We start from the raw sequence: 26,435 nt of genomic DNA on the forward strand, positions 1-26,435 counted from the left end.
TCTATGGATGTATGAATGAGGATGGCGCTGACACACAGCACTAATCTCAATGAACTTTCGATGAGTAAATAAAGGCTGACAGAAAAACCTTTGATGCTCCTGTTCAGCACAGTCCTTACCTTGAGCGAGTAGAAGTAGATGAGAACCAGGCTGGCAGACATGACCAGGTTGGCCAGCAGAGAAAAAGGGGCCAGGTACTTCAGGTTGGGCGTGAAAACCAGCAGAATAATAGCAGGCAGGAAGCAGAGCATGTAGAGGCGGGTGTCAAAGCTGGGCACCAGGATCTGGGTCTGGTTGGTCTGGTTTACGTAGCAGTCGAAGGTGGTGGCGTTGGATGCTTCCACCACCTGTCAGAGGCCAGGGGAGGAGGCAGACAGTGTGGTAAATGTATTCATGAGAGGAAGAAGGGAATGGATTTTATAACAGATTTTTCATCTGCAGAGTTTTCATGAAGCACTGTTGACATTCACCAAAGCCATAGAATCTGAGTTAATTCTCATTTGTGCTAAGAAGCCTGGCTTTGATGTCAAAGGGGTGACATGAGGTATGTTGTTGGGGTTATCAAGACCTCTCCAATCACAGGTGCTTGGATGAATCAGATCCACAACACCATTGTAAGGATCATCAGGAAATTCTGCTGTCCCAGAAACACCCTCCTCCATACCTGTTCTCCACACTGATCACACTCTGTATTCATCTAAACTACTGTGAAACAATACTTAGGCTTACATCTAATTCACAACATTATAGACAGGTGTATGACAAAATGATATACAGAAAACAAAGGATGCAAAATAAAAAAAAAAAATTAAAAATAAGAAACAATCTTAAAAATGAGAGAGAATAAGTAAATAACAAACTCCTGGAAATGTTTGCTTATCCTATGAAATTTACATGATATTACATTCTGGCTGGTATGGTAGATGTGGCAGCTTGTGGTGGTTGAAGAACCATGGTGGACAGATAGCACCATCTACTGGTCAGAAACAGTACCACACAGATGAAGACCATCTGGGACACCATCTACTTAAACAGCAAGAAATACGGCATCTTGCCAAATGCACTGCAGCCTGTGGCTGACGGTTTTGAGGAACATATGTGATCTGCATAGGGTGTATGACATAGTCATGCAAACATGCACACTGAATCATATATTCTACTTGAATAACACAATCAAGTGCAAACAGTGATCTCTCTTTTACAGGTGGTAACAGATAATACATGCACATTTTTGGCATTCTGCTGACATTCTTATGCAGTGTGAGTTGCAGGTGTGTGAGTTGAGGTCAACAGTAGAACAGCATTCAATTCCTAAATGGCCAACATTACAAGATGCTAACAGCACGGTGGTCATGGGTCAAAGGTCACAGTGCCCTGATACTAAATGCAACAAATATTCCTGTGATTACAGAATTTAAAAAAGTGCTTGGTTAGAGTTAAGTAAAAGCTAAGAAGAGATAAGGTCAGGAAAACGACAGTGGGTCAACTGGGCTGGATTTTGAGAAAAATCACTTTGGACTTATATCCAACCTTGGCTAATTATATCATGATGCTCTACATATTATTCACTTTATCATCATGCCTCATGTTGTTTTGTCATGTGAATAACTGTGTTTGCTTGTTCCGTAACAAAAAAAAAAAAAAATAAATAATAATAATAATATATATATATATATATATATATATATATATATATATATATATCATCAATACAGATGAGATAAATCTGAATTTACATCATGTGCATGTCTGAGTTCTCTGTATCAGTGAACACTTCTTCAGCTCCAGCTAGGAGACTTTCCTTTGTATCTTCATGGGTGCGCGCTGTTACATGGGCAGTAATAATCATGCATAATTTGATGTACTTCAGTTCGTCTTGCTATAGCTGTTGTGTGGAAATGACATTTCCCTGCTCCAATGACAATTTATGGACATTCCCACCACTGTTGTGTAGGCCATCCACATCTAATCATACCCAATGTTGTTTGTGTAGTCATATTTCAGAACAAGACAATAAAACCTGTCTGTTTTCTAAGTGAGTACATATACGTAAACAATAATGTTACTGAAAATAATTTAAATGACTTACTTTCCTTTATCGTAATTGGGGTAAGGTCATAATAACAACAGGTAGAGTGGTAAAGTACTGGGTTGTATTGTTTCCTCGGTATTATGTGAGTCCACATGGTGGCGAAATGTCCTCATTAGTTGCTCTGTAATCCAGAATAGTGTGTCTTCCCATTCACTTCCATAGCATGGCAAAACAGATGTCAAAATAACACTTTTGTGTTTGAGAGTGCCTTGTAAATAGCAGGTTCATATGAGCCATCTAATATACAAATTCTGGTACACACTCTGAGACAATAGGTGGTGATAGCGTACATACAACATCCAAACTATTTAGAAAAAAGGAGAAGAAAAAGTAGAACAGGAACAGGGGCCAAACAGATGTCCGTAACCCTTCACTTGGCTAGTTTCACCATGCTAGTGTTTGCTCTTCAGCTGCCGACAGACTGCCTGCCCACAAATATTCATGCTACTTTATTCATTCTGAAAGGGTCTGAATGAGCTCAAATGATTTTCATTACGTTACATTTCTTGGTTGTGGACAATTGCAAAGATTACACAGATATTAATACCCAAACAATGATGTGCTACGTTTTATTTATTGTATTCATTTTATTTATGTTAATGAAATTGCTTCCTCTAAATGCAAGTAAATTACTGTGTATCCTTTTTTCCTACATAGGAGAGCAAAACAGAATGAACAACATCAGAGGACCAAAGAGCTGAGGATCAAGCATCAAATGCTTGCATTCAAAGAGGGACACCAGGGACCATTAAAAGATCATCTTTGAAATATCAAAACTCTACATATTCTGTTTAGAGTTCATATGATGGTTCATTTTGGAAAGAAAGTACACAGACTGTCAGTGAATAAAGACAAACGGAATTCTGAAATTCTGTATGCTAGTGTCTGTTTTATAGACATGACAGAAAATGCCTCCTGTACAAGGTTACCATGGGTCAAACAAGGGGGAAGATGAGGGTTCTTGTCATCGAGCACAGGCCTCCAAACAAGGAGCAGATCAAACAGTTACAGCTCCAATAATTTGTTTGAGAGGCAACAACTTTTATGTCGGTATGAACAGGCAAAGCTAGCTGCTGTTAGTGCACTGATGTGTAGTGTATGTGCACAACACATCCCTTATGTTGTCAGAAGTACCTCTTTATTCCAAATAAATGGCATGAACGTACAAAAGCAATGGATCAAGAACTTTCCTCATTCAGAAACAACCTCAAGTAATTCTGTCAGCCAATAATCTCTACTGACTGGAATTATACTGACTGTATATGATTTTGGCGTTGAATAATGCTTCAAGAAAGAAAGCTACAATTGCTCTTCTTCCGAGACTCAAATATACACACCCTGTGTACACACACAATGTGCATGTACACAGCCCTGTAATGGGCAAATACAAAAGGTAAATAAGTAGTTAGAGGAGTTACTGGAGAAGCTACACTGGAGGTGTTGCCATCGATGTCATGTCAAATCAATGGAACACCTGTTACACAGGCTGAATGCAACATCATTAGTGTCTGACACCTATGTCCTGAAACAGTATTACTGATATTATACAGAAAGCAACAGGCATACATATTTACTTTCTAAATAAGTCATTCATCATCAAAATGGCAGCTTTAAGATACAAGAAATTAGAGGTAAAAAGCAGAATTGACTATGACAATTCAGTGAAAAATAAAAGTATTTCACTGGGACAGACTACCTTTCATGATCAAATTTTAAGTGTCAGCACGGCCAGTGTTTGTCCTGCCCTGAAACTAATGTGGAAAATGGTCAGTGGCAATGTAAAGTATGAACAGTAAATGCATACAGGTGTGTGAGTGTGTGTGTGTGTGTGTGTGTGTGTGTGTTTCTCCTGACCTGCTTGACATTGTCACTGAGGAAGACAAAGTAGGCACAGCAGAAGCCCAGCTGGGTGATGATGAGAAACAAATTCACAGTCCGCCTAAGACAGAGAGAGACAGAGGAGGAATGTCATCCTTACAAATCCAGCCTGAGTTCAACCCTGCTTCTTTTCACAGTTGTTTTAATCACTCACCCAGGGGTGTACACTCACCACCAGGGTCAGAGAGGGTGTTTTCACACTTATTTTAAACCTGGGTTGAAGAGACATGCATTTTTCAATTTCTCAAATATGATGTTATTGAGGGGTTATTGAGAACCGTCTAACCACTGTAACCCAGTATATCACTGTGAAAAGCCTGTCTGCTGATATTTCTGCCTAGATGCTTACAAGCTGTTTCACCATCAGACCAAATTGCTCTTGAAATTTGGGCTAATTATATTTACCAGGTATTACTGTTAACCAGAATAACACCAATTTACTTGTTGTCATATTAACATTAGCTGCTGTGATCTGTTCTTCCACATGCTGTCAACCCGGGCTGAGCACAACCATGCTCATTTTATTTTTCACCGCAGGAAAACTGCGTAAGGCAGGTTGGATTCATCTCAGATTGAAAGTTTCCACACCAAGGTGAAAATGAATGTGAAACTGCCTGTGCACTTACAGTGGGGTCACCAGGGGTTAAAAAGGCGAAACTGAGAGCATCTGAATTTGAAGGAAGTTCCTCTGAGGCTGACTCCTTGTCGCCTCATTGTCTACAATAAATGTGTTTTACATACACACACACACACACACACACACACACACACACACACACACACACACACACACACACAGATACATACATACACACATTAGTCTAAGCACTTTTCTTACTTTCCCCAGTGTGAGTGTCTCCTCAGCCACACAACATTTTCCATTCCATACTGCACCGCCTCGCCGTAGGTGAGAGACGGCTTGTTCATCCTGGATAGACAGAAACATATTCAGACCTTGTTATTTTTTTGTTCTATTCAACTAGAAAGACTTAAAGTAGAGAATGGACACAAGAAGTGAAACAGCTACTAGACGCAAAGAAGCTGGCGTTTGCTTCATTTCAATTATATTTATAAAAGAACCAGTTCATGGATAAAACGTTCACACACCTGGCTCTGCATTACTCTGTGTGTGTGTGTGTGTGTGTGTGTGAGTGAGTGTGTGCAATCCCTATCATATTTAGTATGGAATTACGTTCCCAACCTCTATTTGTCCATATAAGAGCTTTGCCAAGTTTTATTCTTTTAAAGCTCCACTCTGTTTCACCAACTTTGAATAACTGAAGGAAAACTCATTACAGCAGTTGAGAATGAAGATGTAGGTAGAAGAATATAACAATTGTCATTCAAAAAAAACAACAACAACAACCAACATCTTTATGTTGATAAAATGTCAGAACAGTGACAGTGACTACATTCTACACTGACAGATTTGACTGGATCTGGAGGAATGTATTTCACTACTGGCCAGCTTGGAAACAGATTCCCTCACTGTGTGATCTTTGACACAATTTCTTGCATTTTTTCCTCTTATGGCTTTTGAAATTTTTTGGAAGATTTTTCGAGCCACATTGGATAGTATAGAGCTTGGTAAATACAGTCTGTAAGTCACTATGACTATGACCGTGTGAGTAAGGGCCCACTCACATTGGCAAGTTTGAGCCCGTATCGTGCTAAAGCCAAAATCCCCCCCTCCCCAGTCCCCGGCTGGCCTGCACTCACATTACCTTTTTCCCAAACGCGCCCAAGCACGATTGCCCCCGGTGTGCACGTCATCACGTTGAAATAGGACAACAACAGGCATGGCCCGACGTCATTATAAATCAATGTAGTTCAAATACATCATGTCTTCCTTTTAACTAAAAAACGTTTTTGGTCCTTTTAATCAGACATGGGATGTTTATTTACCTTGACAGTTTCGGAGGTAACTTCCTCCTCCTTCAGAAAGGTCCAGCTGACAGCCGGAGCGGCACCTGTCAGATCCGGCAGACCGGGTGACCGGGTGGCCGCACACCGCGCGGTGCCGCGGCCAGTGCCGGCCGGTGCCGACGCGGTGCCGGCCAGCACCAGGTCTGCCGGATCTCCGCACACAGACTGCTGTACTTTCATTATAAACCGACTTTTGTTTATACGCGGTTGCAGCAGCACAACAGACAGCATGGTTGATTATTGATTGCGCAACGCGGCCATTCGACGGTAATCGCGCTGCGCACATTAATCAGTTTTGCAGAGGCAGGAGGAAAGTTGCATGATTTACATCCGCGCACTGCGTGCGTGACCGTGCATGTGCTCATGTACGCGCCCGTACCGTGCAGAAGCACACCCCTTCCAACCGTGCCAGAGCGGGGGAAGTGTACTGTATTCAAGCACGATACGGAGCGATCACACTGGTCAAAGAATCCGGATTTTAAGGGCAATCGTGCTTGGGCGCGGATCAAACTTGCCAGTGTGAGTGGCCTCTAATAGAGGAGGTGATGTGAAACTGACTCTTCATGCAAAATGCAAACCTCAAAACAGGAAGCCTAGAGAGAAAGCTAAGCACTTCTCTGATGGTCATTTGACACGTTTTTTTTTCTCACTCTTTTAGGTTGGGTTGTTTCTACCAGGTCATGGGGTTTCTTTGTCTTATCTGTTCAAATTTTTTGTTTGTACTGATGTGCAAATAAAACGAAATGAAGAACTGGAAACACTGGTCTGGTTTCCCGGTGGTGAAAATCACAGCCAAGTCTCAGGGAATGGGCGTGTCTTTGCAGCCAAGTCTCGACCAAGCAAGAGAATGTTGCTGTGGAAAAGACCGGAAAAGCAAAGCAACCAACTCAGGTCTACAAGGACGACTTGGTAAACCTCAGCCATGACATGTGACTGCTTAACTCAAACTCATTTTGAAGATCTTTAGAAAGATAAACATTTGTAATGTCTTCTAGTATGATATGATAATGTATGCCTACTGTGCTTGAACATTAGGTGTTAGTAAGTTGGTAGAAGTGTCTTCAGTGTCATGTATGGCAGTTAATGATATCAATATCATAATGTTGTGAAAGAAAAGAATGAGAGTTTCATGCTCTTAAGTTTTAAAACAACTTGGGGCTGCATTGCATTCAGGTCTACATTTCTCCTTATATGACTGTTGAAAGTCAGTGCAAAATGGTGGCTCTAGAGAGAATCTGAGAATCTCTTGCTCTTTGTGAAAGACTGAGAACAATAACCTGATATTTACTGTACCTTTGATGTTTTAGATGAAAAACTGACTGACTGAACATGATGTCATCTACATTTGTAACAATAAAAGCAACTCTGAAGAGTGCGCCCAGAAATAGATAGATAGATAGATAGATAGATAGATAGATAGATAGATAGATAGATAGATTTACTTAATTGATCCCAAACTGGGAAATTCCCATAAAGGGTACATCACCAGTAGTTGTTTTTAACAGTGTTTAAGTTTTATAGTGGATTTTTACTACAATCTTTGTGTACAACTCTACCAGTATGTTTCACTTACTTTGCACTGAGGTGGTGGGAGCATTTTACCAGCAGCACCATGCAGTGGAGTGCTATGACACCCATACACAGCAGGCTGATGGGACCAAGCTGGGTGGAGGGACAGACGAGAGAGACAGCGTAAGGTGATATATATTATTTATTTGGTCTTGGGTGATTGAGTATGATATGAAAATGTGAATTTTACTGTTGTATATATGTTGTTGTATAAATATACAACTATCATCACGGTGTCAACAGTTACAGTTCCTGAAAATGAATGTGCATTGTGTCTTATGTGTTCAATCAAATGGAGTACACAGTGTAATTATCACAACCCTTATAGGTATCTCAAAGCAAAACGACTCCAGCAACTTCTCCACCTCAAAATCTCCAAACACTTTTCTGTCTCTGCTCATCTTAGGACTGCACTATTTTACTATTTTGACAGTACTGTTGAAACAGTACACACAGTAGTGTTTACAGACCACCTGGTGTACACAGTAGTGTTTACTGGGTGGTCTGTGGCCTTATGTCATTTCCCCCAGTTCTTGTATTTCAGGCTTTTCATAAAAGTGAAATTAAAAAATAAATTTAAAAAACACCTGTGCATGCTTACCACTAGCCCTGCATTCTTGACAGCCAGAGGAAGACCAAGCAAACCTGTACCAATATTCCCCTTCAACAGGTGGATGAGAGTCTGGAAGAACCTGGAACAGGAAAAAAGTAAAGTAAATTATCAAAAATTTTCATACCAGCCAGTAAGGATGATACATACACTCACCGGCCACTTTATTAGGTACACCTTGCTAGTAGCCGGCTGGACCCCCTTTTGCCTTCGTCTTGACCATGTCTCCATGCCTAAATGCATTGAATTGCTGCCATGTGACTGGCTGATTAGATATTTGTGTTTACGAGTAGTTGAAAAGGTGTACCTAATAAAGCGGCCGGTGAGTGTAGGCTGTGGTAATGTTTATAAGATGCAGCATGCTTACGATGTTCCTGTTCGCCCTCCAATCCTCTCATAGTGACTCTGGGGCCTGGAGGGTCCAGGGGGAATGGTAGGAGGAAATAGGGCGTCCTCTTCAGTTGGACTTTGGTTCAAGTCAGAAAACATAGGACCTGTAGGGGACAACAAAGGACAGACTGTAAGAATTCACATTTAATTTCAAAAAGTAAAGAAAAAAGATCTACAGTATTCAGGAGGTAGGACCTCATGAAATCAAGGACCTAAGAAGAAAACTGAAATTCATTGTTCAGCTGTACAATGACAATAAAGGCATTCTATTCTATAATACTCTACTCTGTTTTAGGGGGATGGGTGAAATTTAAAGACCATAGCAACAAAGTGGTTTACCTGTTACTTTCAAATTTACCTTTTCCCATCACTAATAGTTTGGAAAAAAAAAAAATTGTAATTCTCAGCCAGCTGAATGGTAGTCTGGCTCCTTATCAGTTCAGTAATCTAATTTCATGTTGCTGATCAGTGCCCTGCTCCTCTTTGGCCCTGTCTCCACCTGGTATTAAATGCGTCTTTGGTAATCTGATCACAAACAGACAGCTCTCAGTCCGTCCGTTCACACCAGCAATAAAATGTGTGTCCACATGTGTCTCGCCTGCCCACTTGTGATCGGATCTCAGTTTCCCGCTCTATATACAAATAAAGCTACATCATTTCCATGAGAGAGAGAGAGAGATGGAGAGATGTGTGTCTTGCCTTCCCACTTGTGATCGGATCTCAGTTTCCCGCTCTATATACAAATAAATCATCATCATTTCCATGAGAGAGAGAGAGAGAGAGAGAGAGAGAGAGAGAGAGAGAGAGAGAGAGAGAGAGAGAGAGAGAGATGTATTGTCATATGCACAGTAAAACAGTTACACTGCTGGCTGTTTAAACCTGTCATCTGTCCTGCATAATTCGATCACAAGCTGACACCTCTAAGTACGGGTGTGAATAGTACCAACGCCTTCTCAATGCATCTTGAAATCCGACCACTCAGGACACATTCAGAGGTGCCTGGGGCACTTTGGTCTGCACTGCATTCGAAGAGTAAACAGACACGTGTCCCAGGACAGACTGAAGGACCGCCTACTCAGCTGACATCCTCCAGGCAGACCGTCACTTTTCCAATAAAAAAGGTCTCCTAGCTGACTCTGCCCACTGCAGCTGAACTGTCAGCTGATGGGCCAAATGCAAACTGAGGTGCAGCTGTTTAATGAATAAAAACAGTCTACTGCAGGATGTGAACCACAAGGGAACCAGGGAAAACTCAACTCCCCTAAGTAAGACATGAGCTCCCCTAAAAACATGATCTGAGAAATTCTGGGGAGTCTCTAAAATATGAACTGACAACATTTAGGCTTTTTCTTCCATAGAAGTGGCAGTCTTCTGTGCCCTGGCCTGATTAAACATATTCTTTTTAACTCTAGACATAATTGCATTACTATCGGAAAACTATGGAAATATTCCAGGCAGTGTGAATCACCATCCCCTGGGTTTAGTTTTCTTTTTTTAATCATGTCTGTAATTTCTGACCCACATCAGAGCCATGACAATGGAAGTGTCCCCACCCACCTGCACATTCAACTTCAACATCAGGTTCAGCTTGATTTATACACCACAGCAGAGATCCTCTCAGACTCGCTGGAATAATTAAATAATTTCAGCCTCAACGTGATTGGGTCAAGCCTGTAGTAACTAACACATATGAAACGCATCTTCAGTGATTGACAGCGCATCAAAATGAGGCTGGAGTGAGCAAGGATGTCTCCTTTTGTTGTATGCCCACTGCCTGTTAAATGTCATTTTATTTTTACTTTTTTTATTTTTTGCAGGGAAGGAGGACGAGCAAGGTAAGAATTTCATTGTACGGTGTAACCGTCTGTTTTACTGTGCATTTGACAACCTCTCACTCCCTCTATCTCTCTTCCACTTTCAATTTTAAAAAAGACATCAAGGAAATGGAAGTGATATGCATGTATTTGCCTATACAGTGCGGAAATGAGATGTGATCACAAGTGATCAAGCATTTTAATGCCAGGAGTGAACGGACAGACTGAGAGCTGTCCACTTGTGACCGGAAAACCAAGGACACATTTAAAGGCCATGTGGGAACAAATTCATCGCTGCTGTTCACACCTGTACTTAGAGGTGTCAGCTTGTGATCGGATCACTCAGGAGGGATGTGAATGCCAGGTGGAAACAGGGTCTTAAGTACTCTGGGTCCTATTTAAGAGAAAAACTTTATACCTAGTAAGTATAAAGTTAAGTGTAAGTTTTGATATGTAACCCCTGCTTAGGTGGAACTATTTTTATTGGTACAAACACAGAAATTTTGGTAACACATGAAATCAGACTGACAATTTACATTCAAACTGGCCTGTGTTTGAAACTGCATGTAACTGGCGCGACAGGCTGCTGGAGGCAAATAAATGTACAAGGCAGGAAAGCCTTCCCCAGGGAAGTCAAATATTTATTTTTCTTTGGCAGTGTAGAAAACAGCAATATCAACTATGCAGATGCCCTGAATGTGTTTTACGTTCTTTATAAATGGAGACTATGGCAGTTTTCTTACCTCACTGTGCTTCTACTGCCAAAAAGACCAGCAAACCATGTGTAAACAAGTTACGTTTTGCGTCCATTGCACTCTGTCATGCAGTAATTACATAACAGTCTGTACTGCAGTCTTTGACCTAAAGCTGCTAGACTATACCAGTGTTGCTGACAACGTAGATCTGATCCTAAAGTCAATGATGAGAGAAACTTCACTGGACTCAACCATACTTCAACACCATATGATATACAAAGGATCCCACTGTGCATTCAGCAAACAACAATTTTATTTTATTTTTTATTTTATTATTATTTTTTTTTTTACATCAACTGCAGTTGTGTAACAGAAACTAGATGGTTTGAAATTACACTCTGAAGCACTGAGTCTTAATGCTTTCAGCTTGAGACAGTCAGAAACAAAGTGAGGTAGTGTACTTCAGCACCAAATTACTTTCATTTTTCTTTTGATCACAAACATTAAAAGCAATATGTAAAGTGAAATTTCCTGGAAGCTCTGTGGGCTAATGCAGCTACCTTGTACTTTGTAAAATTAAAAAAAAAAAAAAAAAAAAAAAAAAAAAAAAAAACACAATCCTACTTTGTCTCCTCTATGCCTTTTCCCAGACAAATCATTCAACAAAGAAAATGTGTGATGATTTGGATCTGGTTGGGGTTATGAAATCTGATCCGCCTGAATCATGGAAATTCTGTTTCCATTTCAATGACTGATTCCTATGTCGCATCAACAAAGATGGTGTGCTTGATTTCAGTACCGTCACTGTTGATATCTAGAGTGGTCCTTGCCATGGTTGGTCTGCTGCGAGATCAGGACAACCCTCCACTGTAAAAGAAAAATATTAGTTTAGAGATTAGAAATTACAAAAATTGGCACAAGCAAATTATAAACCTAAAGCTGCTGACACATGATCAGCAGTAAAACTGCTCTGCACTGCCAGAGCCATTGCTTTCCTATAGGAGAGAGCAGCATCACCCAACCCTGCAGCAGTGCTGCCTCCATCAGTGCACACAGCTTGGATTTCCACTTTGGGCTGCGCTCAAATTTCAATATATTTTAACTCTGACCCTGTTTATAGGCAACCTTTCGAAACACGCCAAATTAGATTCAAGATACCAACAGTTGGTAGTCAGATGATGCTATCAGATTTATTTTCTTATATTGCTAACATCCAAGTTAACTGACAGTCGACGCTGACTCTGCACCCAACCTTTACACTGTCTCGTGAGCTTTTACACTGCTCTCAAGTCACAGAACATTAACAATGCATTAAAAAAAAAAAAAAAAAAAAAAAAAAAAATATATATATATATATATATATATATATATATATATATATATATATATATATATATATATATCAGGATTCAAGGTATCGTTACTGGGTACAAACAGTGGTTTTGCAGAGATATGGTCTGTCACCTTATGTGAGATTAAAGGTCCCTGAAGCACTGCCTAGTGACAAGCCTTAGGTGTAATTGTGTTGTGTCTATGACAAATAACTATCTCCATTTCCAGGCTGAGAACAAGAACAAGCAATCTGTACATGATTTCATCTAGGTGTGAACCTTTATTAGGGCTTACTCAACACATCTATGATCATACTAAGCCTATTAAGTGGCAGCTAACTGTTAAAGACATACTCTAATTGTGAGAAATGCTTCAGTGATTGAAGTTACTAGTTGTTCATTAGAAGATGTGTGTGAGAGCCTCTTCGAGGTCCACTGTGCTTTGCTGCTGCTTCTTGCCACACAAGACTCGACAATTAGCCAAGTGACAAAAAACATTTTTTTGCAGAATGCCTGCCAAGGCTTTGTCATGTACCTGCTGAATGCAATGATAGTAAGTCAAACAGAGCATGGGAGAAAGCTGTGATTATGATTTATCAGGTGCCAAAACATTATTTACAGTATTTCCCGGTGTTTGTGCCTTTGCGGTGTGATGTGTGCATGCCATCTTTTCCTGCTTGTCATAGTGCTATTGTGTAATTTTGCATATGTTGAAATACATCTGTGACACTGTACTGTTTTTATCAAGGGAGTGGGACACAATTACCCAATCATACATAATCATAAGCAAACGTTAAAGCCTGTGGGAAAAATAATAATAAAAGCTTTGCAAGCCATTGTAGAAGCTCCTTATCATGCATTTATCCTGCACTAGTACTACAGGCAATTATTACTTTGGTGTTACACAGTAAAACAAGTAAGTATATCGTACTGAAAAACAACAGGGCTCCTCAAAAGGCTGAAATAACAAAAGCCAGGTTTTGACAGCAGGAACGTTCCCCAGGGACTAAAAGCCTTTTTGAGGAACCATCTGAGTTTCGACAGCAGGGAACAGGGTAAAAATGTTGTTCTGAGGACAATTATTTACCGCAGAATAAGTCCTTATTTGGGGGTAGGAACTACTGAATTGTCGAGGGACATGCAGCGCAACATTTTTAATTGTTCAAACACACACAGCATGGCTGCTACAACTTCTATACCATGTTCATTCATAAAAAGGAAGTACTCTAGCATAGATTTAGGAACAGTTGAGGACGAGGCGAGGACATTTCTCTTTGTTTGATAGCATTAAAAATAAAGTGAGGTTTTGCTGTCAGCTTCCCGACTCATAAAAAAAAGACAACAGATAGAGAGAGATAAATTGCGCGATCAAGCAGAGAGCACAGGCGAGCAGGCGAGAGATAGACAGTGCAGCAATGCTGTCATGAGAAAACGAGTGATTGTGAGCAATAAAATGTTACTTTCTGATTGTGGTCACAGCATGTAAAGCCCTTTGAGACTGCAAACGGTGATACTGGGTTCTAAATAAACATGAACTTGAAATGTGAACCTTAGTAGTAATTTCGTCGCCACACTCTTCTAAGTTTGGCAACTTGCAGTTTTCATACCACATGATGACTAAGTGAGCCACCCGGAAAACACAAACAACATGATGTACGCACTTAACAACAGAACTAAGCAATATTAAAATCTTGTTTCCATTTTTTCTTAGTCATTGCAACAGTGATATGAATAAAGGAAAATGTGGACAGAGATATTTTCTTAACATAATGTGTTCTTCAGCACTTACAAAGTGCTCAAAAACGCAAATATGAAAGGTTAAGATTCAGGATTTTTTTTTTTTTTTCATTTTGTACATGATATTAAAAGACTGACTGAAGAGCAACTTGATACGTATCCAGGGATTCTGCACAGCATAAGAACGACATAAAGCTGGCCATGAAAAACACTTTTCCCTCCCAGAAAAAAAGAAGCATCTCTCCACCCTGTCTTAACATCTTTGCTTCAACTTGTTCATAATGCAATAAATAGGGGCAAATACACTGGTGGTGTGGTCAGATCAACTTAAAGTTTCCCTTAGTCTTTGATGAAAATTCGACAATAGTGAAGTTATTTCTTATTAAATCATTATTAGTAATTTATTTCACTAGTTCAATGAACACTTCACATGACTGGACAAGGCTACACAAGCTGGGAGTAGATCTATGGGCTATTATTTTCATATTTCAGATCCACAGTAGGGATGCTAACCGGTGGCCGTTTGACCGGTTGTTGACCGTTTGAACTTTAACTGAATAATCTTGTCGGTTAATTTTAAGGCCGAACGTGTCGTCGCCGACACAAATGCACATGTCATATTGTAAATACCGTAACTTCTGTAAAGTTTGCTCTATTGAAAAAATTCCAACTGTTCCTGAAAGCTAAGACGTTGCTCATGAACCCACATACAATTTAATACGGTAAACATGGCGACGGGACGCTCTGCCGGCTTGGATTACGTCGTTCCGTTTCTGTTTGGTTGTGCTTGATTACCACTGTAATACCTCACTTACATACTCAATCAGGAAGATGCCTCTCAGCTGATGTCTATCAATAAGGAGATGAGGAACGACAAAGGTAGCAGCTTGGAAGCAGCAAAACACCAAAGGGTTTATTTCATCAACAAAAGATCTTGGATAAATATTAACCCAGACCTTTGTTAACACAGCCAGGCTGTTATCCATATCAAGTGACACACATTAAGTCACTCTGATTGCAGAGCCAAACCGTTCACTGCAACACTGCATAACAGGTTTTTACTCATACACTGAATAGATGACACAGATCCCACCCACAGGAGCAGCCGCCCTTACCAAAAGAGTTGGGACCGATCAGATTGAGTATCATTAACAGGTGCTAATACGGACATATTTCACTCACTGGATACTGGACTGGCGTTACCAATCCACGTACCAATTCAGATGAAATAGTCTGAGGTTTTTATGAATTATATAAATGTAATAATGCAATAGTAATCCCATAGCCAAAATGTTATAGCTCATCATTAGTAATTGAACACTTCGGCAAAAATATCCAGTAGTCATATTCTTTTGTGTGAGTTAGATGTGAAAATCTAATTCAAATGCGGCTCCACATTGCCGCTCTGCTGTACTCATTGCGTCCCATGTGGAGGGATAAATTTCATCAGGCTGGCCTGCAGGTCGGTGCATTGTAAGTTGTAACCATAACAATGACTGCAGAACTTTAGCAGAAAAGCAACACAAACACTGCATGGCCTAAAAAAGGCCTAAAATGTGTTATAAATACACAAATTTGCCTTCTAGCAAAGTAAACACTATAGCTGGTTGTGGTTTCCAGACACAAGACCTGTTGAACAGGAATGGGAGATCATCAGTTTCGTTTCGTTTCGGGGGCAGGAGCAGCAGTCAGCACCTTGTGTCCGCTGACTGGTAAACTGGGTGAGTGATTTCCGCGTCACACCAGCAAATGTTCAGGACAAGACAACTGTGCTCTAGGTGGGCGGCGGGCAGGTATGTGCATGAACAACTACAGATGGGACTTTTTCAAGGACAGGCCCGCTTCCTGCTCCACCTGCATCACTTGCCTCTCACTGAAACTGAGTTAAAGCCAGGCAATTTTCGTCATCCATGTATGAAGCTCTTTAGTCTGCAAGCGATTTGAGCTAGTAACAGTTGGCTAAGAAGTGCTGTGTAGTTTTCTATAGCTTCATGTAACCTTATATATAACACCAACAAAAATAACAATAATGATAAATAAAATTAGATATAGTAACGAAATTCTAGAAAAAGTTCCGATATCAGCATCAGCAGTTACCCAAACTCAAGTTACCAGCTCCAAACTTAAAAAAGTAGATGGTGCATCTCAATTGATTTTCATTTGTTGGCTCCTATAGTTTTTGTTTTATTTTATTTTTTTAATAGAGGTACGATTTGTCTTGGGACCCACCAATTATTTTGTGATAAAGATGTCAAAAGAGTACTTCAGTTTTCAGCTTTCAAATCACTAATATCAATCATTAAGGGGGAATTCTATATTTGCTCTATATTTAGTCGTAAAAAAAAAATGTTTTACGTTCAGTATGAGCAGACCAATAAAAATGTATTATCATTTCTTGGACATTACATGTTATTCAAATTTCTAGTGAATCTGATGTTACCAAATGCCAACTTTACTATGCAAAGAACACACCATCTGGTTTTGACAGGCTACAAAGCCATAATCAACATATCATACTTTCTATATGGTGCCTTTTTTTGTTGTTTTTGGAGAGTGATCGTTACTGCTGCTAAACAGTGCATTAGATATTCTCGGTTTTACAAGTTTGTCCACGTCGTCAAATAGCTGCGAAGGCTGCTTACTATTCTCCAGTCATCATCAGGGCAACATGGTTAGTGGTATTTTAGGGAGCTTAACAGATATAGAAAACTGTGTCTACACTGTATGATTTAAATAAACAATGCTGCCCTTTATAGCCGAGAAAAGAATGCATTGCCGCAGCCTTCCTAAGACCCACTTGTCTTTCTGCTGGGACACACAAATTGAAAATCACTGAGTTAACGTATGTGGATATTAATTTCTGTTCTAAAGGTGTGTTTTAATGTTATCTGATCTAAATACTGATTCAGTGGCCTTTCCACTCAACAACTACCTACCTACATCATGACAATACCTCACCCAATTAACTTTTTTTTTCAGAGAACTGTGAAATATGCTATATATTCTGGGTTAGAAAAATGTTTGTTTTTTTTTTGCTCAATATCAGAAAACGAGTGAGCAGCCAGAAACAGCAGACAGTGTTGAGACCATGCAGCCAACATGCCGAAGGAGAACATGCTATCCAACAGAAACCACTGAAGCAACTAAAGATAAGACAAAGACAAAAAAATAAATTAATAAAAATAAAAATCAACACTAGAGGGAAGGGAAATGTACCGGTTAAAGGCAGAGAGGATAAAAGAGCGCATATCCTCGTCTGTAGAGCCTGTCACCAGTTTGCAGAAGTGGTAAAGAACCTCAGTGGCACAAACTGAATGGTTACTGACCAAAATGGAGTGCAAATATATTATTTCACAATATATATTATGCCAATAACACTACCCTGGAAATGACTAAAATGTCCCAAAAGTTAAATGAGATGGGCAAATATTTCCTCTGCAAACAGATTATGTCTTATACCCATCGCCCTGTACCATAGTAACTGTGATCACTGGCCTATTGTGTTTGTCCCGGCTGAAACCCAGCTATACACTTTATAATCACCAGGCTAGCTGTAATGTTGTATATAAAAAGCACGATGTCAGCTCAAGGCTCTGACATCCGGGTTAATAATTGCCCTTTCATCACTGAGCAGCCACAGCAGAGCAGACAGATAAGCCAGTTAATCACATCTTTTTGAACTAATCTTTGGCCACAAGGTGTGTGCTCCTCTGTCTCCTCACAGCCTGCTGTGATACCACAAACACCGGGCAAACAAACACCTCTGATGGGATCTGTACGGCGAACCATCCCATCAAAGACGTCAATGATTAATTGGCGTTGTTGCAAAGTACTTAAATAGGCCTTGGTAAGAAAATGTTTCCACATTAAATTTGCTTCCGAGTAAGACACAAGGATGAGGCAGAGGGGATAGCTTTAAGATGAATGTGGGGAAGCGCCGGCTAACGTTAGCAATCGTTTAAAAGAGAAACCCTGGAACTTGCTCAGCAACAAAACGTCAATCTGCGAGTTTATTTCACTCCAGACGGCCGAGGAAACTACATGTTTCAAGGCTAAGTGTCACTGCTTGGCTAGCGCAAGTTACGTGTCACAGAAGTAAGCTAGCTTAGCTGGTGCTAACGCTGTATTTGTGTCGCGTAAACACCCAGAAAAAAAAACGACACAGCGCGGACAGCAGCGACAACCTACCTCTGGACAAACCTCGCTCTCTGTCTCTGGGCTGAGGACTGGCTTTATCAGAGGCTAACCTCGCCGCAGGGTTATAATTTTCATATCGCTGACATGTCTCTCGGAGTCCACAGCGACGATAGCACACTGATTGATTGCGAAGCGGACTCGTCTCTCCGGCAGCGACAGAGGGCACGGGCTCTGTGGTCACGTGGCCTGGAGGGGAGTCTGTCAGCTGATTCGCCGCTCTGTTGCCATAGAAACGTTGACGGTTAACTTTAAATCGCATTCGGAATAAACGGTAGGTTTTGTTTTATACAACAACAAATCCATTAGCATTATAATTCAAATGTTACGGACCATATAATGGAAATAGTCTGTCATATCAAAGCTTTCTCATTTAATCCGAAAATCGAAAAAAAAAAAAAAAAAAAAAACTAGCTATGTGCATTATGTATAAATATAAGCATTAATAATACTGATGCTCCATGGCAAAGAAAGCAGAGGCAAAATTTACAAGACTTTATTTAGTCTCCTCTCTTACCTTTGGTTTTTGGAGAGATGTTTCCTTTTTTAAATTATTTTTGCTGCTTAAACCGAGTTATCAACGTTGCAGTCTGCTATGCACAGTAGTAACACACACTTCCTTGATAATTAGTCCTATTAAACTGATCTGCTGCTGTTTTCCTTCAAAGTTGTCATGGATTAAAGGATAAAAAAAATAACGCCATTTTCCAGCACATTCTACAGCTCTGCTCGTACTTAAATGATGTGACTTGGTTCGTTTTGCAGTTCAGTGCATGCAGGGCCTCCACAACATAGATGGATATCATTTCAGGTAACACTATGTATAAAATAAATAAATAAATATTTAGCGTAGATTTTTATAAATAATTTTTCTTTATTTGAATAGCACATTTCGTGCAAAATTGCAATACAAGGTGCTTAACAATACAATGAAAATACAAGAATACAGTGAAGATGGATAAGGAATGATGAAAAAAAGAAATAAGAGATACGATAAAATGGAGACAAGTGAAGCACAAGTGGACAATTAAAGTGGAATAAAACAACAACAACAACAACAATAATAATAATAATAATAATAATAACAACACAATGCACAGCAGATAATTGTTGAAACATGTCTTTCATTAAGTCAAGTCAAGTTAAGTCAAGTCCTATGGCTATTAGCACAATTGTAAAGCCAACTGTGGTGCAGTTGTTCTGTTACAGTCTATATGTTATATTGGAATACTAGTGCAAAGAAGACAAGATATTGGGTCCCACAATTATATACAATAATTTGCAATATGTAGTTAATTAGCAATTTGAATGAATCCACTGCTCTGACATCACCATCACCAAGTGTGTAGCTGCAATCAGCACATCATATGTTATGTATCAAGGAATAAATGATGTGCAATGCTGGTTACTCACATGATACTATCTGAAATTAGCTGGAGCAAGCATCAAGTCAGTCTTTATAGAGCAAATTTAAAAAGATCAGTAGACCAAATCACTTTACAAGATAATAAAACCATATAAAAGGCATGACTAGAGATTTGCTCTAACATAAGGAAATATGAATCTTCAGAGTTGGATATGACTGCCTTAACCTCAGTGAATATGGCTCTGACATCAACTCTCCATAAAATAAAATTTCTCTAAACATGCATATCTTTGCAAGCCAGACATGCTCTCATTGTAATTGCTGAGGAAAAGGTTGTTTCTTGTATGCAGTCAGCCCATTTGTACCAGCCGTCCCTGAGCTGATAACGCTATCTTGTGTCAGAAGTGCAAAACATAGGCTGTGACTGTGACTCACTGTTTGACAATGTCCTGTGTTGAGGTTAAAAAAAAAAAAAAAAAAGAGAGAGAGAGAGAGAGAAAGAAAGAAAAACTGTTGACTCCCTCTGCAAGATATGGAAAACAGTAAATCTATCTGAAAACACCGAAAACAATAGAAATGATCTGTACCCTGTGGTTGAAAACCCACCACTTGGACCAGAGGAGTGATCGTCCTCTTCTACATGTTTATTTATTCAATAACTCTATGAAATAATTCAAAATGAACTCAAAATCTAATGCAGCAAAGTGGTTTGTTATATCACCTTAGCCAGAGTATAATAAAGCAAGGTGGTCCATGGAGAAACTGATTCAAAATCTATATTACTCCTGCATACCTTTCATTAACTCCACCTATTGTGGAGCCCTTCTGCCAATTTAATTTGTGCAGTCACTATGATTTTTTGCGCCATTAAAACCTCTAAATCAACATTTGAATTATATAATGGTGTCTTAGGTTTGCACTTGCTACTAAAAAATGATAATGTATATTTAATAAAATGAATAAATCATCAGGTTACATATCATGAGTGCTGTCTGAATAAATACATACTGTAGTGAAAATAATTTCCCACAAATGCTACTATAAGAAGAGCATATTTATTGGTGGCTATATGCATACAACCTATTTTTTGTAATGTTTGTGATGTATGTTTTGTATTATGGTTATTATTAGCTTTTATTTTGGAGAGAAATGTCACGCTGGTCAAAGCTAATTGGAACTGCGTGTTTTGTGATCACGGAGAGACCGGGTGAAAACGAGGTTTTCTAAAAACACAATATTGGGGATTCAAGTCTCGCACTGTGTAGTGTGTATTTCATCCCACATCTTGTTTTATTTGTGAGTTTTCCAGATAAATACCAGTAAAAATGATAGAACGTCGTCAATTTGGTCGTAGAATGAAGGGACCCTCCCAACTAAGTTATTTAAGTAACAAGAATCGAGCGCAACCTTTCGTCTCTTCACTGGTCTCTGTGTCAAGTTAGCAGAATACGATAAAGCTAAAAACGGAAGTTAAGCGAGCCTGCTTTCAGAACAAAAGTATGAAAGCGTTTAATTATTTTTCGCTTTGGTAAATAGTTTGTGTTTATTACGAAGACACCCCTATGTGTTTTATGTATTTCATTTCAACTAACTTATTGAGCGTAGCCTATTTTCAGTAGCTTCGTCTGATGTAGCTTCGCCTACATAACATCACACGCACTGTAGCTCTCGTTGATGCGGATTTTATTTTGAATTTTGACTACCGGAAGTATATTTTCTTTCATGGCTCAGTTCTCGCTAACAGTCCAAACCTGGCAGTGACCATTGTGCAGTGACTGTCGCAGCATTTGTGCAGTACCTGTTCACTTGCAAGCAAAAGCGAGTCAGAGCAAAAGTCCACCGCTGTGTTACATCACTTTAAACATGACAGTGAGTTATTACGCTTGATATTTTATTTGCTACAAGAAGTTTGTATAATTTTGGCAGATTGTGTCGTTAAGCTAGCGTTAGCTTTCTGTATTGTAATGCCCAAGTCATCGTAATCAGAATGCAGTCAAACTTGTTTTCGACTAGCATTTGATTTAGCAACATAAGAGAGCATTAAAGGCGATTCAGCAGCAGAATAGGTGTATAAGTTTTGCTGTTATTCGGTAACGCGGCCTCTTACTTGGCTGACAAATGGAGCAACACTCAGCAAATAGTTTCTTAGCTATTACTTAGTTCATTACAAGCTATAGCAATGCTAACGCTAGCTGCTGTTAGTGAACTGAGCTATATGAGTTGAAAACCCTGTCTCTGACCTTTCACAGGATAATAATCACTTGTTCGCGAATTAACCTACATGTAGCGATAAATAAGACAACGTTAGTCGTAAATATTGTGTAAATGTCTCACTTGCACAATAGATTAACCCTCTTAGAATCTTTGGAGTCAGTTTGGCCCCATCCAGTGTTTAATGCCTCTAAATGCATCATTAACATTTTTTTTCCTTCAAATTTATTGACTTTTCCTACTTAAACGGGGGCCAGTGGGGAAACTTCAGATTAATGTGATGATATGTTTTAAATGTCCTGAACACTTTTGGTACCCATAATTTTTTTTTTTTTTTTTTTTTTGGTGCTAATCTGACCCAAGGCAATTACAGCTGCATAAGACATAAGAGATATCAACATTTTACACACATTTGTTTTAGTTGTTTGGGATGACACTGAGGAATTATAACACGGTGCTTATAATTGTCAAAAACTTCCTTCTGCTTCCTTTACATAACTTAACCTCACCTGCAGCAGTGTGAAAACTACAGATAGTTCACATGACATTTGGGAGGGGAAAACATGATTCTTACAAGAACCTTGATGTATAATAGAGCGTGGGAATGGGGGATTGTCTTTTAATCAAAGGGATTTTTAGGTAGTCAACAAGAAACAGAAATACTTGACACATAGACTTGGGTAACATTTTTTATTATAATAATTTGCTGGTGGTTTAAATTACTGGGGTCAAATTGACTCCAATTAATAATAATAAAAAAAAATGTCACTAACGTGAAGCTGTAATTTGTCCAACAGAGGCACGAATTTGAGGTGGCCATGACCTGTGAGGGCTGCTCAGGAGCCGTCACCAAAGTCCTCAGCAAGCTGGGTGAAAGTGAGAACCTGTCTCCAAGAAATGTCAAGACCAGAGATGTAGATGCTCTTTATGGAGGGGACATCTCATAACACTATATGATGGAAAGCCTTCTGTTACACAAAGTGCTTAAAGTGCAAGATATAGTTTATGTCACTAACAGCTTGTGAATTCTTGACTTGGTGTATTTTGTGAACCAGCCAAGTCACCTGATTCAGTGTACTTTTCTTTTTTTATGTGGTTGAGTCTCTTCCCTTAAAGGAAAATTCTGCCCTCAGCTACTTGCTCTTTGATTGTGTTTATACCGTAGGTTAGCTTTGATCATCATGTTTATAATTTATGATTTCAATCACTGAAACATTTCCTGTCTCCATTGTCATTGCTTTAAATATCTTCAATAATCCACCAGTTACTCTAGTGGAGCAGTTCAGTAGCCAGCAGTGAGCAACCTCCAGTCAGTAGTTTGGGGTTCAGTGTCTTTGCATCTGCCACCACCTGGAAATAAAATTAACTTTGTTTTTTTCTCTATTCTCAGCTGTGAAGTTTGAGATTGACCTGCCCAAGAGGCTAGTGTGGATCGAGTCGGATAAAGACGTGGATTTTCTCATGGAGACGCTGAAGAAATGTGGGAAGGAGGTCAAGTACAACGGCACTAAGTGAAGAAGTCTGAAGAAGGTTCTGCTGATGTAGCACAGGTGAATTGTGCTAATGTATACATACATACATATATATATATATATATATATATATATATATATATATTTTTTTTTTTTTTTTTTTTTTTCCTTTGGTTTTTAAGTAGTAAATGCATGCAAAAGAAAAAAATATGAAAAATAACAGAATTAAAAAAAAAACAAAACTTATTTTAGGTGTTGTGTATGAAAAGAATTATCATTCCACAGCAACTTGAGATTATGGTGCATTGAATTGTGCCACATCACATCATACCAATCAGCTGACTTTGGTTATGCATTCATGATCAGCAAGAATGATAAAAAGGCCCATAATTCAACAAAGGCAGTACTTTTCTTTGAATTACATGAAACCGACATGACTCTGCTCTGGTACAGACTAGGTGGCACATGCATGATATAGTACACCATTAGCTGGGGTTTACAGTGTAATGGTAGTAGTTACTGTTATTCTTCTATTTATGCCAAAATGTGTGTTTGTGTGTTGCAGGCAATATTTGCTGGCGTGCAATGAAGATTTATGGAGTTTGAAGCCCTTATTTAGCTGTTATGACGAGCAATGGAGCCAAACGAATCAACACGGTATTGTCAATGTGTTTGCACGTTGTTCAAGCATTGTTAATGTGTTAATCCTTTTTTACACGTAAACATGCTGTACAATGCACAAACGTGTTGACGTGTAATTTGAGAGGCCACTTTCATGCAATTTTGAGCTATTTGGTCACTTAAAAAAAAAAAAAAGTGTTACAGCTAACATGTGGGAACCCTGTTCTTGCACTTAAACCTTATCATGTGAATCATCATCATCCTCCGAAGTGAACATACAGATGTGAAAACACCTGCAGTTGTGCACCATAGGTAGCGGGGAGCTTCCCTCAGTCTCTCTCTTTCTTCCCTTCAGGGACCACTGGAATCTGCTTTAAGCTCCCACCTCTGAAATATATTACACTTTACACTACGAAATCTCAGTATCGCTAGCGCTACAGATCACCTAAATCACATTGATTAAAGTTTACTAACAGAAAACCTAGTTTTGTCTTAATAGCTTGAAGCCCTTAAAGGATAATTGTGGTATTTTTCAACCTTGACCCTGTTTTTCACTCATTTGGATCCCAAACGGTAAAAAAAACAGAGCCCTTGTTGTTATCCTTAAAGGTAGTTCGTTGTGTTTTTGTTAGTCTTTGGGAGACGAGACCACACTCTCCAAGGTTTTTCAGTTGTGTCTGTCTTAGTGTGTTTTATATGCACATGGGAAATAAACTATGTAATCATTGCTGCCTCAGTTTTTCACAGTTTACTGCTTTTTTGTTTTTGCTTTATGCAAGAAGGATGACCTGCTCCTCAAATAATGATAATTGATATATTTATTCACTGTAGCACTTCCAATGACCCAGAATGCAGTTTACATAGGCCGCCACACAAAGGCAAAAAATAAATAACTACAAACAAAGAGATATGTCACCCAGTTCACCTTGGGAAGCAAAGCATTTCTGATTGAGGTTTTCAAATGGGCAAATAAATCAAATATCTAAATGTGTCTTTAAAGCAGTGATTTGACAGATGATGTTGAATTAGACAGTGTAAGTTAAGTAAGGTGGTAACTTAGTGGTGATGGTTTTGCCTCTAATGTGAAAATCTGTATTTTACACATTCTCCTTATTTCATGTCATTATTTCGTGCCTGATTTGGAAGTAAATGTCATGTTCTGGAATGGTATCCCAGTAATCACCTTTCATGTATTATTTTGCTGGCATCTTTACTTCAGCCTTCAGGTCCTGACAGAGCATGAATCCTACTCTGCTGACCGTGTTATGGCAAAATAATGTGGCATGAGTCTCTCTTCTCCTTACTTTAACACTTTTTCCTCCCCCTCAAAACAAGACAGAAAATACCTGACCTCTGTGCAGTTCTCTACTTCATATCCTTTTAACCTACTCTTCCTTCCTTTTTTTCCACTCCTTTCACACCATAGATCAAACACTGCTAACACTGAATAGAAACCAGCCCAGTGCTGAGACCCATGTCCTTATCTGCAGCAGAATAAGTCAATTTCTCGATGTAATGTTTAGTTAAAACTCCTGGCTGTAATTTATCTGAAGTTGTTAATGTGGCTAGTGGGCAGCACTGACCTTACAAAAGAAGTTGTTTGTACGTGTTTTTGTACAAGAAAGCAAACCTCTTTCCTGCCGTGGAGTGCTCGAAGTGTGAATGTATTCAGTTTGTGTAACGACTTGATGCTTCTGCCACTGGGTGGCGCTGTGTGATAAAGCTGTAAACACATTCCAGAGAGGCATGAAGTCCTTCCCATGTATGGATTCTGGATCATTTCAAAACACAGTGTTTATCTCCTTATATAACCTGTGCCGTCCCCCCACCCCCACCCCCACCCCCGCAACACTCAAGGAAATTTATAAACTAGCAAAGGATTTACATGAATTTGAACACGGCTGGTGTGCTCTGTAGTTATTAGGGGTGAAATATTTACCATCAGGTTTTTATTACCTATGGTTTGTGTTTTTAATCCTTTTAAGTTATTCACTATAAGGGTCCCAAATCCTTAGGTTCCTTTAAACTGACATGCCTCAGAAAATCACGTTGTGGCGTTACTCAGAGAAATAAATGCCTGTGTTATTTCCATTAAGAAAAAAAATGCATGTTTAGATTTGTATGGGGTGGGGAAAGTGTAGACTTGCTATTTTAGTTTGATGCTTAACACTAACAGGCTGCGTTGTCTCAGACACGTCATCAGCTCATAGCTCCAAGGATAAATAACAAAATGATGCCGTGCAGAGATAGCCGAGGACTGCAGAACAAAATCAGGCTGAATTCCAGATCTGAGGCCTCAGTGTCTTTCTTGAGTGCCACACAGCCCAAAATGGCCTGAGTCTGGTTAAATTTGATGTGGCACTGTATTTTAGGGCCAGATCTTAATGTGTAACATATGACTCGGATATTTCTTGAATCTTGTGGGTCATGAATTGTAAGCCACTGCACCAGACCATTTTGATGTTCAGGTCTCCTACAGTATGTTATGAAACAGTTTATGATAGCCTTTGACAGAAGTGTGTTGAAATA

At 39.3% G+C, this 26,435-nt stretch overlaps 2 protein-coding genes across 2 annotated transcripts in view; one reads left to right on the forward strand and one right to left on the reverse strand.

Moving 5' to 3' along the window:
• slc36a1 (solute carrier family 36 member 1) overlaps positions 1–18,401 on the reverse strand; it is a 50,861-nt gene extending 32,460 nt beyond the window's left edge. Inside the window, exons 1-8 of the mRNA XM_030062038.1 lie at positions 18,231–18,401; positions 11,774–11,841; positions 8,443–8,569; positions 8,067–8,157; positions 7,470–7,558; positions 4,809–4,898; positions 3,947–4,031; positions 120–347 (exon numbers count right to left, since the gene is read on the reverse strand). Coding sequence (XP_029917898.1) covers positions 120–347; positions 3,947–4,031; positions 4,809–4,898; positions 7,470–7,558; positions 8,067–8,157; positions 8,443–8,569; positions 11,774–11,807 — 744 coding nt within the window. The 5' untranslated portion in view covers positions 11,808–11,841; positions 18,231–18,401. The remainder of the gene's footprint in view (positions 1–119; positions 348–3,946; positions 4,032–4,808; positions 4,899–7,469; positions 7,559–8,066; positions 8,158–8,442; positions 8,570–11,773; positions 11,842–18,230) is intronic.
• A 2,934-nt stretch (positions 18,402–21,335) lies between these two features.
• atox1 (antioxidant 1 copper chaperone) lies at positions 21,336–24,642 on the forward strand. Its single transcript, XM_030062748.1, has 4 exons — positions 21,336–21,471; positions 22,611–22,689; positions 23,204–23,363; positions 23,851–24,642. Exons 1-3 carry the CDS (start codon positions 21,466–21,468, stop codon positions 23,326–23,328), a joined length of 210 nt encoding a protein of 69 aa, XP_029918608.1. The 5' UTR covers positions 21,336–21,465; the 3' UTR covers positions 23,329–23,363; positions 23,851–24,642.
• The last annotated feature ends 1,793 nt before the right edge of the window (positions 24,643–26,435 follow it).

This window comes from Myripristis murdjan, chromosome 10, assembly GCF_902150065.1.
Source record: "Myripristis murdjan chromosome 10, fMyrMur1.1, whole genome shotgun sequence".
In the NCBI taxonomy this organism is placed as follows: domain Eukaryota; kingdom Metazoa; phylum Chordata; class Actinopteri; order Holocentriformes; family Holocentridae; genus Myripristis; species Myripristis murdjan.

Coding starts and splice junctions, on each gene's coding strand:
- atox1 (XM_030062748.1), top strand. Junction 22,690..23,203: donor CCTCAGCAAGCTGGGTGAAA/GTGAGAACCTGT, acceptor CTCTATTCTCAG/CTGTGAAGTTTGAGATTGAC.